General features: G+C 42.3%; 2 protein-coding genes across 4 annotated transcripts; one reads left to right on the plus strand and one right to left on the minus strand.

The window, feature by feature from the left end:
• The first annotated feature begins 5 nt into the window (after positions 1-5).
• Positions 6-2,773, plus strand: SAPCD1 (suppressor APC domain containing 1). 3 transcript variants are annotated; one of them, XM_051996231.1, is made up of 5 exons: positions 6-119; positions 506-633; positions 952-1,092; positions 1,617-1,700; positions 2,499-2,773. In XM_051996231.1, exons 2-5 carry the CDS (start codon positions 517-519, stop codon positions 2,595-2,597), a joined length of 441 nt encoding a protein of 146 aa, XP_051852191.1. In that variant the 5' UTR covers positions 6-119; positions 506-516; the 3' UTR covers positions 2,598-2,773. The 3 variants fall into 3 exon arrangements, with proteins under 3 accessions (XP_051852191.1, XP_051852190.1, XP_051852192.1); XM_051996230.1 differs by lacking the exon at positions 6-119 and having other exon boundaries at positions 144-638; XM_051996232.1 differs by lacking the exon at positions 6-119 and having other exon boundaries at positions 144-633.
• Positions 2,774-2,853: 80 nt separating this feature from the next.
• VWA7 (von Willebrand factor A domain containing 7) lies at positions 2,854-16,665 on the minus strand. The gene is made up of 17 exons (XM_051996234.1): positions 14,650-16,665; positions 13,920-14,156; positions 12,251-12,532; positions 11,646-11,742; positions 11,009-11,119; positions 10,365-10,560; positions 10,059-10,228; positions 9,235-9,347; positions 8,870-8,986; positions 6,824-7,000; positions 6,162-6,294; positions 5,655-5,807; positions 5,464-5,556; positions 5,048-5,337; positions 4,660-4,799; positions 3,700-3,874; positions 2,854-3,493 (listed from the first exon to the last, which is right to left on the minus strand). The coding sequence occupies exons 2-17, from the start codon at positions 14,139-14,141 to the stop codon at positions 3,329-3,331; spliced, it is 2,634 nt and encodes an 877-aa protein (XP_051852194.1). The 5' UTR covers positions 14,142-14,156; positions 14,650-16,665; the 3' UTR covers positions 2,854-3,328.
• Between the last annotated feature and the right edge of the window lie 46 nt (positions 16,666-16,711).

Genomic DNA, 16,711 nt, shown 5'->3' on the forward strand with positions numbered 1-16,711 from the left:
ACTCCAGATCTCCTACCTCTAACTTTAGTATTGTTTGCCTGAGGGAAAACTATGATTTGAGGAATAAAATATATAATTTGGAAAAAACCATTGCTTTCCTGGACCCTCTAAAAACAAAGGCAAGTGGGAATTGAGGAATACCAACATCACTAAAATCCTAGAAGGGTAACATATTACTTTTGAAAGACCATATGGATAAGTCTGCCACTGACTTGTAACCATGATCCAGTTGTTTCCCTTCTCAGGATCTGTTTATCTGCAATTGATTTCTAAGATATCTTCCAACTCCAATATTCTATAATTCTGTGAAATCCTTCCAGTTCTAAAACAGAATGTCCCAAAAGGAAATAAATACATGAGAGGAAAGGTGCAGTCAGAAAGAATGAATGAGAAGCAAAGCGAGGGCTGTGTGGAGGGAGGGTGGCTGGCTGGCTGGAGGGATGTGTCCTCTGGTGGGTGGGGCTATGCCCTGGGCTGCATGTGTGTATTGGTCTCTGACCTCCAGAAACCAAGGCTATGGGGAGTCAGAAGCTTGGAGGGTCCAGGATCTCTGGGCAAACTTCTTATACTGTCTTGTTACTGCCACTGGAGACCAATTGCCAGGATCCTGGAGCACTGACCTTCTTCCTTTGGGTGAGGTGAGATTCAGATATCCTTGTCCTTTCTTCACTGAACCTTGGGTTTAAAAGCCTTCCCTCACCCGATTTTTAACATTACCACCCACCACCTTGGGGTCTTAGCTGGCTAGTCCTGGATCTTGTCATCTGTAGCCAATGAACCCACCTTCAGAATAGGGACAAAGAGTGATACCCAAGGGTTACTCCCCACTCCCAATCCCAAGAAACTTGAGGAAAGGAGTCCAGCTTTTTCTGGTGGGAAAGGAAAACAAGTTATTTAGAGTTTTGATGTGAAAGATTGGTCACCCTCTTTCATATTCCTACTCTCCCATAGCTCCAAGGGATGCGTGCCATAGAGAGAGAGCAGGATGCCCTGTGGCAGGGGCTGGAGCTATTGGAAAAGAGCCAAGCTTGGTATAGAGCGAGTCTAAAGGAGGCTCAGAGATGGCAGCTGCATCTGGGAAATCTTGGTGAGGTATGAGGATTGAGAAGGGAGAAATAGAAGAAACTTCTGGAAGATCCCAGGAAAGGAAGAAGTTAATGGTGATATCTGAACTGGGTTATACCATTGCACATGGCAGGGAAAGTGAGGGTGGTAAGGTTAGTCAGTGTGATGGGGGATGGGTAGAGTATTAGACTATTCCATTGCCATGGGGGAGGAAATTGGGATATTCCACCACCGTAGGGGAGTATGATGGATTACTTGGGAGTAATAAATTGAGATCCCTGAAGAGAGATTGGGGTTGGGGAGTAGAGGGAGGGAATCCTGGATTTCCACTGGGGTTGGAGGTCATGGAATTGTAAAAGAAATAAGAGAAAGAAGTGAATGAATGAATGAATAGAAAGAAATTCTTGAAATTCAGGAAGTAGGGGAAAGGGCTATGGGATTGGTCAAGAGTTTTTCTTTGTGGCTAGAAAGGTGAGAGAATGGATTGGAATGTTTTACACTGAAGAGACTGGGGAGGGAAGGAGGTGCCAACCTTCTCACTCTCTTTCTAGAATTTCCATTCAGAGCCCAGGGCCTCCCTCCTGGCCCAAATTCAGAAAATGAACAACTGCCTGAAGAGTCTGGCACAGGAGAAGGTAAATTAGGTCTTTCTTTTCTTGTAAGATTGGCTAGGGGACAATTGAAAATTATTTCCCCCAATTTTCTCTACTTTCTCTGAAAATGTATTATCTGTCCCCACTCTGGGCCTATATAACCCAGCCCAAGAAGTGCTGGGACAAAAAGCTGATTGAATTGAAAGTCTGACTGCTGAGGAGAGAAGTAGGTAGGGGCAGAATCTCTAGTCACAAAGGGATAATGTTGAGGTTTAGCTTTGGGGTACCTAAATGAAATTAGGGTTAAGGTCTAGTGGCAGGTTTGGGTACAGATTCGGCGCAAGGGGGTCTAGTAGCGGCGCGAGTTCCCAATAAAAGCATTTATTGGCCCAGAGAGCTAGATTGATAAAAGAGGTTTATTATTAGATAAGCAAAGTTAAAGTATAGGCGAAGATAAAGAGGGCACTGGACAGAGGGTCCAGTGGACAGATGGTCCTCACATGGTAGCCATGTTTGGAATCTCTGCAAAGAGGGGTTCCCAGCACGGCCTTTTTATAATAGGAGACTTAGCTCGAGGGGCTTTCGGGTAGCCCCAAAGTTGGCTCATATCCGGGTGGGGCTGGGAACAGGTCAGATCTTCTATTGGAATTCAAAGGAACCAGGATTTGTGAGTTAAAGGGCAATTTACATTATTAACTAGGAGAGGGTGGGAATCTAGAAAGGAATCTTTCCCGCATCAATAAGAGAGAGTGCTCTGGAGAGCACTGACCACCTCCAATCCCAACCCCATCAAAACAAAAAAACCCACACAATTCTCAACTTTCTCTTTCCCTTTTCTAGGTGTTGATAAAACCACAAGAACACAAGCTGGCCGCCCAGCCTGAAGAAGCTATTCCACTGGGCCAGATGAGAAGGCAGAGGGGTCCTACCCTAGTCTAAGGACCTTTTCCATCCACACTTTGGTTGATGAGAGAAGACTGCTAGAAATCCACTACCTTCCTCTGACCCCATTCTTGCCCAAAATTGAAATGACTTTGCTTGGCAAATGTATAGATATTCCTACTTCTCAGGCCTCACATGGCAGAGAAAAATTATTAAAGTTTCTTCCTAACTGTCTTAGGCCCTATTTTTAAATCTTCCCGGTATATCCAGTTATATATCCCTTATATCCCACATCCCCAAAGAAAGAAACATCATTTATTGAGGATTTATTAAGGTCATCTTTCCCTACAAAATGTGGGGAATAATAAAACAGAATAAAAAATAAAACAGAAACTGATTCAGGCCCCACATTAAAATTTCCATAATCAACAGTCCCTGGACTAGAGAGAAGGGATAGAGGGAAAGAGGGGGAGAGGGTTAAGGCAACAAAATTAATTTTCTCCAAAAACAAGTCTTTTCTTTGATTCCCAAAAAAGCTTAATAAATAAAGAGGACAAAATAGTGCAATTTAGGAAAATCTTTCTCTCCCCTGACCTCTTCTTCCACACCAATGCTTTTAACTGAAAGAAAACAAAATGAATGCCATGAGTTGAAGGAGAAACCACAACTTCTGGAGGTAGAGGAGGAGCAGGGTCAGAGCCCCTCACTAGTAGGATCTGAACAGGTTCATAGACACAGCCTCCCTTTCCTACCCAGCACCATGTTTGGGGATGTGGACAGGAAGGTTATCACCAGGTTGCTATGCTAAGCATCAGCAGCAACCTCCACCAAGGCTCAGCTCTAATGGTACCCTCAGCCCCATCCCTTTGTGGCTTCAGAGTAGAAGTGTACAGCTCTGGCCTAGCTATATTGTGACTCGGTCTTGAGGAGGGGCCAGGATCATCCAGCTGCTCCTGGAAAGAAAAAAGGGGAAAAGATAGGGCATAGCAGTGTATGAAAGAAAGAAAAAAAAAGAGAGAGAAGATAGGAGAGAAGGAAACAAAGATAGGATAAGAAAGTCAGAATAGAATTGACTTATTTTCACTCACCTAGAACTAAAGTCTATTCCTTATGGTTCAATCTATCAAAAGGGGCTGGAGAAGGGGCAGGTTTGTCTTACCTGTTGGGAGAAAGACTGCACAAAGAGCTGAAGAAAAGCATGTGCAGGGGGGGAAGAGTCATTGGACATGGTTTCTGCTGTCACTATCACTGTCACTAATGAATCCAGTGTGGCTGAGCCTGGAACCTGGAACCAGATTTGCCCCCAGACTGATTCATTCTTCTCCAGATGAACCCTGTGAAATTAGACACAAGCTGTTCACAACCCTTTTACCGAGATCCTAAGGACCCCTTAGCAAGACATCCCAAACCAAAAAGTAGAGGTTCAGAATTGATCTGAGCTCCAAAGAAGTAGGTAGGGTTAAGCAGACCAGAACTGACAGAAAATCAGGGGATGGTGTTTAGAATTAGGTCTTAGAAGGATGTCCATCAATTGGAGAATGGTTGAGTAAATTGTGGTATATGAATGTTATAGAATATTATTGTTCTGTAAGGAATGACCAGCAGGATGAATACAGAGAGGACTGGCGAGACTTAGATGAACTGATGCTGAGTGAAATGAGCAGAACCAGGAGATCATTATATACCTCAACAACAATCTGTTTGAGGATGTATTCTGATGGAAGTGGATCTCTTCGATAAAGAGAGCCTTAATTGATCAAAGATGGACAGAAGCAGCTACACCCAGAGAAAGAACACTGGGACATGAATATAAACTGCTTGCATTTTTGTTTTTCTTCCCGGGTTATTTATACCTTCTGAATCCAATTCTCCCTGTGCAACAAGAAAACTTCGGTTCTGCAAACATATATTGTATCTAGGATATACTGTAACCTATTCAACATGTAAAGGACTGCTTGCCATCTCGGGGAAGGGGTGGAGGGAGGGAGGGGAAAAATCGGAACAGAAGTGAATGCAAGGGATAATGCTGTAAAAAATTACCCTGACATGGGTTCTATCAATAAAAAGTTATTAAAAAATTAAAAAAAAAAGAATTAGGTCTTAGGACTCCTATAATTACCTAGAGAGGTTGCAGGTGAAGGGAAAGCTGGGCCTGACAGACGCTGTAATGATGAGATCCCAGGGTCCTGAGAAGCTAGAGATTCGGAGGCTGAGCAGAGCTTGGTGGCCAGGGCTAAGAGGATTAGAAGGACCACTGAGCTGGAAAATGGAAATGAAGAGAGCTTGATTGGGGATAGATCAGCATCTTTCCCTCCTCTAAAAATTCATAAATTCATCCAATCCTCTCATTTCAGAGATAAAAAAATGTCCAGAAAGGGGAACTTAGTTCAATTCACAAACATTCATTAATCACCTACTATGTGCAAGACTAAGATGCAATGATAAAAAACGAGTTTATTCATCTTCTTCCCTTTCCCTCCTGCTATAATATAATCTCTAAATCTTACCTCAAGAAGGACAGGAACCACAATACAAGGCTGAGAGGCTACTCTCTGAAGACTGGATCCCCTATCATCCTGGCCAATCAATTCCAGGAAGAAAGGTCTTTGGATGAGGAGAAGCTTGGGGTCCAGGAGGGCAGTGAAAAGTCCCCGTTTGGGGATTCCAGTGGTTTCCAAGGCCACATGGCCCAACTCTTCACCCTCTGAGCTGCCCCGAAGGATAATGTAAAAATGATTCATCTCAAGAATGTCAGAAACCAATCCCATCACTTCAACTAGAAGCAGAGTGTGGAGACCTAGGTTGGGAAAGAGAAGAAAAAGGTGTGAAGAGAGAAGATGGACTCCAGTTTTCATGTATCTCTGAGGCCTGGAATAGGTGATTATGGAGGAAGAGTAAGAAAGAAGATTATTAAATATTATACCTGTAACTGGTTGGCTTAGAGGATAAAGGCCAGGATGGGGTCCATTCTCAATAGGAATCCCAAAAGAGAAGAGGAAATCCAGGGAAGTCTTAGCTGGAAGAGGAAAGAGGCATGTGAGACATTTTTTATTTCCTCTCCAGAGGCTCCCATGTTTCCTGCTATTGTCCCCACTCCTTCAACCTCTTCCTTACCTTTCACTCTTACTACAGGTGTCCCCTGTGCTGTGATGGCTATCATCCAGGCCCCAACCTGAGGAGGGTCTTTTAGATTGACTGTCCAAAACTGACCAAAACACTGAATATGACCCAGAGGCCCCTGATCCTGATATATATCCTGAGAAATACCTGGAAAACATAATGAGGAGACAATTTATTTCTATCTCATATAGGGACATCTATATCTCATATAGAACAACTCTAAGGGGAAGGACTATTAGGTCTCTTGAACTTTTTTGTTTTTTTTGTTTTGTTTTTTTAATGAGGCAGTTGGGGTTAAGTGACTTGCCCAGGGTCACACAGCTAGGAAGTGTTAAGTGTCTGAGATCAAATTTGAACTCGGGTCCTCCTGACTTCAGGGCTGGTATTCTATTCACTGGGCCACCTAGCTGCCTTTCTCTTGAGCCTTTTTTGTTACCCTGAGCCAGGCATTCTCCAGCCCAAATCTGATCCCTTTAACTACCGGTCCTCTTTTCTAAGTACCTGTGGGGTCTGAGATCCTGAAGGTGCTTATCTCTCCATGGAGATGGATGATGACTCCATGGAGTAGCTTGTCCACATGGAATACGAGAGGTCCCTTACAGGGTAGGACAGGAGGCACAAGGGCTAAGTTCACCTTGAGGTTGTGAGGAGTGACATAAAAAGAGATACATAGGACAAGGAGGAAGAAGAACAGAGAGAAAAATTAAACGAAAGAGAAAGGGGTGGACCTAGGAAAAAGAGAAGAAAGAGAAGGAATGATTCATAGGAATTGATGAGGCTGAGTTATGGGTGACCATATATCTTGTCCCCAGCCTTATAAGATGATTGCATTTTCAACACACACTCCTAGAACAAGAGACAGTAGCCCAAAATGGTTGTTATTTTTATGATGAACGGAAACTGGAACTTTCAAAATAGTCTAGATGGTACCAGAAAAAGTCTTCCTGCTCCCAGACTTATAAATGGTAATATTTTTAATGAGATCTATTTCTTTTGCTCTAATGATGAAAAGAAATGGGAAATCTGGAAGAAGACCATGAAGCAGCCTCTACCCCCAGCAAATGATTTATTTCTTGTTTCCCTCACCCTCAGATGATTGCATTTTCTATGTCAGTTTTCTTGGATTTCTATTTTCCCAAACCCAGTATTCTAGGGCTACTTACCATATCCATCATGCTTTCCCCCATCACACTTGCCACATTCTGAATATGCTTATCCTTGGTAAAAATGACTTCTCCTCCTGAAGCCATGGCTATTGCCTCATATGGCTTAAACCGTTTTGGGAAAAGGACCTCCCTTCTAATCCGCCTTGATGGGTCCTCTGTCACCAAGAATGTCACCTGTGGTCAGAAAGGCATCAAATTATTTGATTTATTAACAGTTTTTGCTATGGTCCTGACTTTGAAAGCCTGGAGAATATCTCTAAAACCTGGGTGTTGTGGTGGGATCTCATGCATCCTCTCTGGCTAATCTGTTATTGCAGTTTTCCATTTGTCAACTATGTTGAGGAGGAATCTGTGATCTTAGGGCACTGGAAATCCTCACGCTCCAACATCATGTCAGCATTGTAGCTTGATTCTCTTAATGTATTCTTTTGTGTGTGTGTGCTTTAAAGTTTATTTTTAAATCATGCACGGATAATTTTTCAACATTGACCCTTGCATAGCCTTGTTTTTCAGATTTTCCCCTCCTCCCCACCTCCTTCCCTAGATGGCAAGCAATCCAATATATGTTATACATGTTAAAATATGTTAAATCCAATATGTGTAAACATATTTATACCATTCTCTTGCTGCACAAGAAAAATCAGATCAAAAAGTAAAGTAAATGAGTAAGAAAACAAAATGCAAGCAAACAACAAAAAGAGTGAGAATGTTATGTTGTGATTCACATTCAGTTCCCACAGTTCTCTGGGTGTAGATGGCTCTCTTTATCACAAGATCATTGGAACTGGCATCAATCATCTCATTGTTGAAAAAAGTCACATTTATCAGAATTGATTGTCTTATAATACTGATTTGCCACGTACAATGATCTCCTGGTTCTGCTCATTTCACTTAGTATCAGTTCATGTAAATCTCTCCAGGCCTCTCTGAAATCATCCTGCTGGTCATTTCTTATAGAATAATAATATTCCATAACATTCATATATGGATGAATACCATAACTTATTCAGCCATTCTCCAACTGATGGGCATCCACTCAGTTTCCAGTTTCCTGCCACTACAAAAAGGGATGCCACAAACATTCTTGCACATGTGGGTCCCTTTCCTTCAAGATCTCTTTAGGATATAGGCCTGTTGGTGTATTCTTATGGTAAGGTCCAGAACAATGTCTCCTATAACAAAACCAAAGTTCTTTAAGGCACACCCTCATGCTACTCATTTGATTATGTGATGAGAAAGACTTATCTTTGAATACTGAGGGGTAGATTACTCTGGTTGGAAGGGAAGATATCTAACTAGCAGAGTAATGATATATTAAGATAAGGGGGGCACCAATGAATAGTCACTGGATCAGGTACTTTCCCAATTCACTGAGAATTAGCCTAGAATTGCAGAAAGAACTAATGAACTTTATATCCAAGACACCACTATAAAGCAGATAGGAATTGTAGTTTTCACAGCTTTCAAAGAATATTTTAGGTTTTTCAGTATTTTAAAGCATTATACTTTGTTTCTTTAAATGCTATTCCAATTAAATTTCCCTGGCATATAATCTCTGAATTTATATACCTGCTTTTTCTTGGAAAACAAACTCTGGAGTTCAAGGGGGAATAGATGTCACAATCAGGTGCAATAGAAGAACAGGAAAGGGGATTAAGATTTGAGTTCGACAGATCTCTGAACTTGCAAAGTCAAGAATTTGGCATCCAGTGACAAAGAAGTAAGTAGTGAAAGTTAAAAGGCCCTAGAGCAAAGGCAAGGTTTTCTGTATCAACTGCAGAGAAGATCTGGTACCCAGAGAAGTTGAATACATCAATAGCAAGGTCAAGGGGTAGGTTTCCTCACAGCTTAGTACAGGATGCAGGATAACATGGGTGTTTGATTCATGTTAAGTATATATGCTTCTTAAAATACATACATACATATATATGCTTCTTGAATTTTCATTTGTTGAAGTCTCCTGCTAACTTGATTTGTCCAAGTGGATTATTAACTTGGGGTCTCTCTTGACTTATGCATAATGCATTATTGTGGGGTGTTCACCTTGCAGTGCTGCTTCTGGCTCAGGGCCTCTATACGCCTAGTGAGATAAACATCCTTGGGGGAAGCATCAGTGAAGACAAAGATATCTGAGAACTGGGGTGTATGGAGCAGGGCCAGCTGTTATGGAGAAGAGAGAAAAGAAAGAATTAAAAATTGAGTGGAAGGGATGAAAAACTTCCTTTCCATCCAAGGAAGAAAGGGGAGTAATCTAGAAGAAACAAATTGTTGGGCAAAGAGCAAGGAGCTAAGTTAAAGAGGAGAAAAATTCTTGTTCCTAAGGTGAAGAAGGAGAGGAGAGGAGGGAAGGATAGAGGATAGAGATGGGAAGAAAGAAGGAGGGGTAGGGAAAATTAAGGGGGAAGGACCTCCAGGGCTGACAGACACATCTCAGGCTCATCTCCACCCCCCAATGCATGGATCTCATTAAGATGTTTCCAGAAAGCATCAGGGTCACTGGTCTTAAGGACAGGTCCAAATCCTGAAGAGAAGAAAAGGAGGGAGGATGAAGTGAGTGAAGAACAGTAATAGGCCCAATTCTACTCAAAAATTATTACAGTAATTTTTTATTCCCTAACCCAGAAGTCCTCTTTGTCTCTGTAATGAGGAGGAAACACAAACCAAAAAATGTTACTATTTTGAAATCATGTTAACGATAACACCTCCAAAATGTACAGTACTTTTCAAAGAACTTTCATATCTAATATCTCATTTAATTTTTGTATAGCAACCCCAGGAGGTAAGTCAGATATATATCATTATTTTCATTTTACAAATAACAAAAATGTGACTCAAGAGAATTAAGTAATTTGTCTTCTTGACAGAACTGGACTAGAACTCTTGGGGTTAGAGTAGAAAATAGCAATAGAATGAATGATTGCCACAACTACTTCTCAGAACTCTGTTGTTTCATGTTGAAATCTACCAACAGATTCCATTCCTGCTCCCAAAATGGAGGAAAATGGAAATTTCATTTAATCCTCTCCCCCAGCCCATTCCCAAGTCCCTACTGGCTTTATACTTCCGAGGCACTCACCCTCCCAAGGATATGCTGCCATTTTGGAAAGAAAGGGAAGACCACTCCCTACTCTTGTATTGCCAGAGAAAGGACTGCTGATTTAAAAGGGGAAAACATGGGAAGTGGAGCTATAACCCAGGATCTCTGATCCCTCTGCCCTGGTATCACTGTTACCAGGATCATGGAAAGGCACAAGAATGTAGTGGGTAGGCTCCATAGGACCACCACGATGTTGATCAATGATCTTCCGAGCCTGCATTTTGGCTGCGTGAATTTCTTCCCTCATACTGCCTGTAGTGTCCAGGACAAAACTCAGGCCTGAGGCTGGAGAGATTTGCAGGAACCTGGGGGGGTGAAGAACTCGAATGAAGGGCTTAGTTCTCTGATCCCCACCCATCTCACAGCTCTTACCTCTCACAGGAACTCGGATTGTAAATCCAATGCTGCCTCTCTGCCTCCCACCTCCTCTTTCCTGCTCACCTGGAAAATCCTGAATCCCCTAAACGGTCTCGGAGGAGATTTAGGGCTTGAATTGAGGCCTGAAAAGCAAGCTGGGCAGCTTGAGGATGCAAAGCATGGTGTGGTGAGAACGTTGGAGATGTGCTGTCCTTGTTGATGCCCCCTCGGGGAATATCATGGCTGCTCTGGTCAAAATGGCCGCCATGGCTACATTTCCCTAAATTGAGGGAAAAGGTCCAAGAGACATAAGAGATGGGACATTAAAACCCTTTATTAACTGAGAAGAGAAAAAAGCTCCTTTCCCTATATTTAGTACCAAACTCCTTAGAGATCAAGAAACAAATTAGTAGCAACGCAGCCATTTTGTGAAGTTTAAACAAGAATGAGAAGATTGCCATAATTCTCACTAACCCTGAAGAATCCCCTTATCACCCTACCCTACCCTATCAAAATTCTCTTGTGAGCAATAGAAAGCTACCCCCAGATTTTGATTTTGCTGCCTGATTTTGAGAAGACATTCGTTCCATTCATTATATTTCACTCACTATGCCAATTGTGCCACCTCTAATATGATCCTTCTTTTCACAGGAAGTGGCACCTTCCTGAGGAAGCTAATAATGGGAAGTGAGTCTTTGGAGGAAATGGGGTCTCATCCTATGGCATACCTGGAGGTTTGGGAGGCTCTGCCCCAAAATAGCCAGAGGTAAGGAATATGGAGTCCAGCAAATTTCCAGGGCAGCTCAGCTCTTCACAGTCAGAGCACATCTGGTCCCCAACTGAGAAAAAAAGGATTGCCAAAGTAGGGAGAATGAGACAGTGAAGGGACAGAAAACAAAGAGCTCCCTGGGTCCCCAACATTTTAAATCCTTTCCTTATTTGTTTAGTCTCCTCTTTCCCACTTCCCAAGAAAAGGAAAAAGACTAACAGGAAGCACAACTGGTGCCTCTATACTCTTAATGGCAGGACAAGGAGTGTACTTGGGGATGGGCTACAAGGTAGGTTTCTTTTCTCCCTCTGTTCCTTCTTCACCCACTTCCAACAACCAAAAAGAAAAAACAGGTGATGTAGATGGGGGGCAAAACATGATGCCATGAAAGACTTGCCACTTTGGGCAGGTCAAGCCTTCTTTCTCTGAATGTCTCCATAATAAGGGTTTGACCTTGATCTGTCTTGAAAGTTTCTTCCAGTTCTCTTATTCTATGCAAGACCGCATTGGGACACTTTTCCCTAGGAGTGTGAGTTAACCAAAGTGACTCTAGGGACTTCCTTCCCCAGGCTAGGTAGTATGGCTTGTACCCATACCCTGTGCCAAGTTCTTGAGCTTCCTTCCTGGCCACAGAAGATCAGGGTGGGGCTGCTGCTTTCCCAGCTCTACCCAGTTGCTGTGGCTGTAGAAATCCTGATGGTAGAAAACAGAACAATCATAGCCCATTTCTTTCTCCTCCAATTTTAAACTCCATCCTTTCTTTCCCTCTCTCTACCATCCCCTCATGAGATTCACCGCTCCTGTTCACATGAGACTCATGGGCCAGTCTTCTACCAGTACCTTTCAATTTCCCAACACTTCTGATGACAAAACTCTTTTTTCTGTGTGTATGTATTTATTTTATTTTATTATTTTTTAAATAACTTTTTATTGACAGAACCCATGCCAGAGTAATTTTTTACAACATTATTCCTTGCACTTGCTTCTGTTCCACTTTTTCCCTTCCCTCTCTCCACCCCCTCCCCCAGATGGCAAGCAGTCCTATACATATTAAATATGTGATGACAAAACTCTTATAGGAAGTACTATTATCTTAGAAGAGGGGACATAGAAAGGGGCCTCAAATCCCTCCCTCATGCTGACTTTCTTTTTATCCTTACTAACATCTAACATATTCTTTCTCTCCCTTCGTCTCCTACACCTGTAAAGTGTGTAGCATGGCTCCCAGGTGTTGGCGAGCCAAAGCGTATTCCAGGGCTCGAGCAGCACTGAGGGCTTCCTGAAGGCTCCCCAAAAGGCGGGCCCGACTCCCAACTAGCCGTTCTGCATCAAAGTGAAGCTCAGGGTTATGCTTGGTTGCTGAAAGGAAGTCCTGGGCTGCATTGGCACGAGCCACCTCACCAAGGGCTGCTCTGAAGTGGCGGGTTGGGGTCCCAAGCCCAAAGTAAGCACCAAAGAGGTCATCAGCCAGCAGGGTTCGGCCCTGAAAAAGGAGAAAAATATCTAAGGTTTAGAAATCTAGAAAGAATTCCACCGTTCACCACCAGATGGTGCAGGGAACACCCTAAAAAAATTTCTGTATTCTGCAGGGGAGCCAGGCAGGCAGAGGCCATAGAACTAAATCATGCATTGAAAAGACTTTCCTCTGGAAATCAAGATTTCTCAAATTATCTTTAGTTTATTTGTCTTCCCTAGTATAACATAAATTCTTTGAAGGCAAACATTATTTTGTCTTGATGTAGTCAATCAGTCAGTAAACGTTTATTAAGCACCTACTATGTATCAAGCATTGGATGCTCACAATTTATTGGGGGAAGCACCATGCAAACAATATACCTTCAAGTAAATAATTAACCAAGGGAAGTCATTAAAATTAAGAGAGATTGGATGTGGTAGGAAAGAATTGGAACTGGAATGGCTGCCTATCAATTGGGAAATCGCTAAACAAATTGTGGTACATGAAGGTAATGGAATATTAATGTTCTATAAAAAATGATAAACAAGCTGATTATAGAAAAGCCTGGAAAGCTTTATGTGAACTGATGCTGAGCAAAAAAAGCAAAACCAAGAATAAGTTGCACACAGTAATAGCAAGAATGTGCTATGATCAATGATGAAAGACTTGGTTCTTCTCAATGGTTCAGTGATCCAAAGCGATCAAAAAAGACTTTGGACAGAAAATGGCCATCTACAGCCAGAAAAAGATCTAAAGAGACTGACTAAATCAACACGCTATGTTGACTTTTTTGTTTTTTTCTCTCCCATGGTTTTTCCCTTTTGCTCTGATTTTTCTCTCCCAACATGATTCATAAAGCAATGTGTATTAAAAACAAAGAAGCTTGCTACAATTAAAAAATAGAGAGATTGAGAAAGGCTTCCTATAGATTATTTTGTAGCTGGTACTTGAAGGAGGAGGGACAGATGAAGAGGAAAAAAGTTCCAGGCATAGGGAAACTATGAAAATGCTACTGAAAATGTTTAGAGTCTAAAAGTGGAGTGTTTTATACAAGGGATAACAAGGAGGCCAGTGTCACTATATGTACTGGAATATGATTCCCCACCTCCAAACTTGATGCTCACAAGTTTATGACCAGATATTTAAAACTGGAAATGGACCTTGGAGATCATCTCATGTGATTTGACTAAAGTCACATAGGTGGTAAGGAGGGAAAATTTGAATTCAGATCCTTTGACTCCAAATCCTATATCTTTGCCAATTGGTGGGATGCCTCCCTTCCCACTAAATAACTGTTTGTTGAACTGATGTCCTACCCTTAACAACCACAGCCCTGGAGGGATGAGGAGCTCTTAGGAACCTCAGGGGAATAATTAGCTCTTGAGAGAACTGGGAGCAACACATGGGGTCCTACCTGGAAGTCTTCTAGGTGGAGCGGCTTCCTGCCAGAGGGTGGCCGTTCCAGGAAGAGCTGTAAAGTAACATTAAGAACAGCTTCCTCTGTCAGGTCCTGATGGGTGATGGAACTGGGGGCAGCTACCAGGCTCCAGATATTGGGAAAGAAGCCAGATGCTGGGAAAAGCCATGTTATCAGCAGGAGTAGGGAGCCCAGGTAGGAGTGAGACGGAGGGCTCATGGCTAAGACATGGACCTGGAGGAAGAGGAGAGGGGAGAGGGGAGAGGGGAGGACAAAGACACAGGAGCAAGGGTGTATGTCTGTGGAATACTGAATTAAGTGCCCAAATTTCTGAGGAGGACAGATAGAATGGCATAATGAGGTGACACGCCTTCCTCTCTGGCCAACCCTGGATCTGTTTCTGTCTCCTAGGACACCTGCCTTCTCCACCCTCAGCCTCACTTATCTTCCTTATTTGGACTCCTGTCTTCACCCAGACAACCAGTTATTAAAATACAAACTGAGTGGCTTTGGCAAACCTGCCAGGGAAAGGCTAAGGACCTCTCTGCTTCTCAGTGACCCAGGCAATCAAGCTCTTTACTTCCAAGTAGCCAACAATCTGCTGGTCTGCCACCCCTATCCTCCCTCTCCCTTTTAGGTTTTTCCCCTCAAGTACCCAGGTATTTTCTTCTCACAGGGAACAGAAGTTTCCCCTTCAGTTTCTCCCCTCCCCTTCCCCGCATCTTACCTGGTCCCTGGAATTTCCTCCAGGATAGGGTCGTTAGGCTAGGCAAGCAATGGTATCCTTGTCCCAGACTTTAGATCAGAGTTATATTTAACCCAGGGCAAGGTGTAAGTTGTGGGTGAGGCAAACTAGGGAGCAAAGACAGGACCTAGAGTGTTCCCAACTGCATAGCCCCCCAAATCCAAAGAAGCCCAAACAAAGGAACTATGTGTAGAATGAGAGATATACATAGAGCTGCCCTTACTTGATCTATCCCACTGCATTGCAGAGATGAAATGTGCCAATGAAAGTGCATGAGTCAGGGGCTGGAGCCCAGCCAGGGCTAGACCAAGTTTTATCCTTTTTGCTCCCTTTCCCCACAGAGGGGACCCAAATTTCTAGTTCCTCAGCTCTGGGGTAGTACCTTGCCCCTAGTCCTCAGTATTCTCCAGGAACAAAAGCATTCAGTTCCCCTTGAGTTTCCCAGATATTAGACTTTCAACCTTTTTTTTTTTTTTTTTTTGGTTTGTTTTTTTAAATAGCTTTTTATTTACAAGGTATATGCATGGGTAATTTTACAGCATTGACAATTGCCAAACCTTTTGTTCCAATTTTTCCCCTCCTTTCTCCCACCCCCTCCCCCAGATGGCAGGGTGACCAATAGATGTTAAATATATTAAAGTATAAATTAGATACACAATAAGTATACATGACCAAACCGTTATTTTGCTGTACAAAAAGAATCAGACTCTGAAATATTGTACAATTAGCCTGTGAAGGAAATCCAAAATGCAGGCAGACAAAAATATAGGGATTGGGAATTCAGTGTAATGGTTCTTAGTCATCTCCCAGAGTTCTTTCATTGGGTGTAGCTGGTTCAGTTCATTACTGCTCCATTGGAACTGATTTGGTTCATCTCATTGCTGAAGATGGCCACGTCCATCAGAATTGATCATATAGTATTGTTGTTGAAGCATATAATGATCTCCTGGCCCTGCTTGTTTCACTCAGCATCAGTTCGTGTAAGTCTCTCCAGGCCTTTCTGAAATCCTCCTGCTGGTCATTTCTTACCGAACAATAATGTTCCATAACATTCATATACCACAATTTATTCAGCCATTCTCCAATTGATGGGCATCCACTCAGTATCCAGTTTCTGGCCACTACCACAAACATTTTGGCACATACAGGTCCCTTTCCCTTCTTTAAGATCTCTTTGGGGTATAAGCCCAGTAGAAACACTCCTGGATCAAAGGGTATGCACAGTTTGATAGCTTTTTGGGCATAGTTCCAAATTGTTCTCTAGAGTGGTTGGATGTATTCACAATTCCACCAACAATGTAGCAGTGTCCCTGTTTTCCCACATCCCTTCCAACATTCCGCATTATCTTTCCCTGTCACTCTAGCCAATCTGACAGGTGTGTAGTGGTATCTCAGAGTTGTCTTAATTTGCATTTCTCTGATTAATGACTTGGAGCATCTTTTCCTGTGGCTAGAAATAGTTTCAATTTCTTCGTCTTTGAGAATTGTCTGTTCATATCCTTTGGCCATTTATCAATTGGAGAATGGTTTGATTTCTTTAGAGTCAATTTTCTATATATTTTGGAAATGAGTCCTTTATCAGAACCTTTGACTTAAAAATATTTTCATAGTTTATTGCTTCCCTTCTAATCTTGTCTGCATTAGTTTTGTTTGTACAAAAACTTTTCAATTTGATATAATCAAAATTTTCTATTTTGTGATCAGTAATGATCTCTAGTTCTTTGGTCATAAATTCCTTCCTCTTCCACAGGTCTGAGAGGTAAACTATCCTGTGTTCCTCTAATTTATTTTATAATCTCATTTTGTCTAGGTCATGAACCCATTTTGACCTTATCTTGGTGTATAGTGTTAAGTATGGGTCGATGCCTAGTTTCCTGCCATACTAAGTTTCCAATTTTCCCAGCAATTTTTGTCAAACAGTAAAGTTCTTATCCCAAAAGCTGGGGTCTCTGGGTTTGTCAAACACTAGATTGCTATAGTTATTGACTGTTTTCAGACTTTGAACATTAAACAGTACCCCTCCCTCTCTAAGGAATTAGGTTAT

This window comes from Antechinus flavipes, chromosome 4 (assembly GCF_016432865.1).
Source record: "Antechinus flavipes isolate AdamAnt ecotype Samford, QLD, Australia chromosome 4, AdamAnt_v2, whole genome shotgun sequence".
Classification (NCBI taxonomy): Eukaryota; Metazoa; Chordata; class Mammalia; order Dasyuromorphia; family Dasyuridae; genus Antechinus; species Antechinus flavipes.

Excerpts from the sequence above, each read along its gene's own strand:
- VWA7 (XM_051996234.1), bottom strand. The coding sequence starts at position 14,141 with ATGAGCCCTCCGTCTCACTCCTACCTGGGCTCCCTACTCCTGCTGATA. Across the intron at positions 8,987-9,234 it reads TGTGTCTGTCAGCCCTGGAG|CTGGCCCTGCTCCATACACC; the intron begins GTCCTTCCCCCT and ends TCTCCATAACAG. Across the intron at positions 3,494-3,699 it reads TGCAGTCTTTCTCCCAACAG|GAGCAGCTGGATGATCCTGG; the intron begins GTAAGACAAACC and ends TTTTCTTTCCAG.
- SAPCD1 (XM_051996230.1), top strand. The coding sequence starts at position 387 with ATGAGAAGCAAAGCGAGGGCTGTGTGGAGGGAGGGTGGCTGGCTGGCT. Across the intron at positions 1,093-1,616 it reads ATCTGGGAAATCTTGGTGAG|AATTTCCATTCAGAGCCCAG; the intron begins GTATGAGGATTG and ends CTCTCTTTCTAG. Across the intron at positions 1,701-2,498 it reads AGAGTCTGGCACAGGAGAAG|GTGTTGATAAAACCACAAGA; the intron begins GTAAATTAGGTC and ends TCCCTTTTCTAG.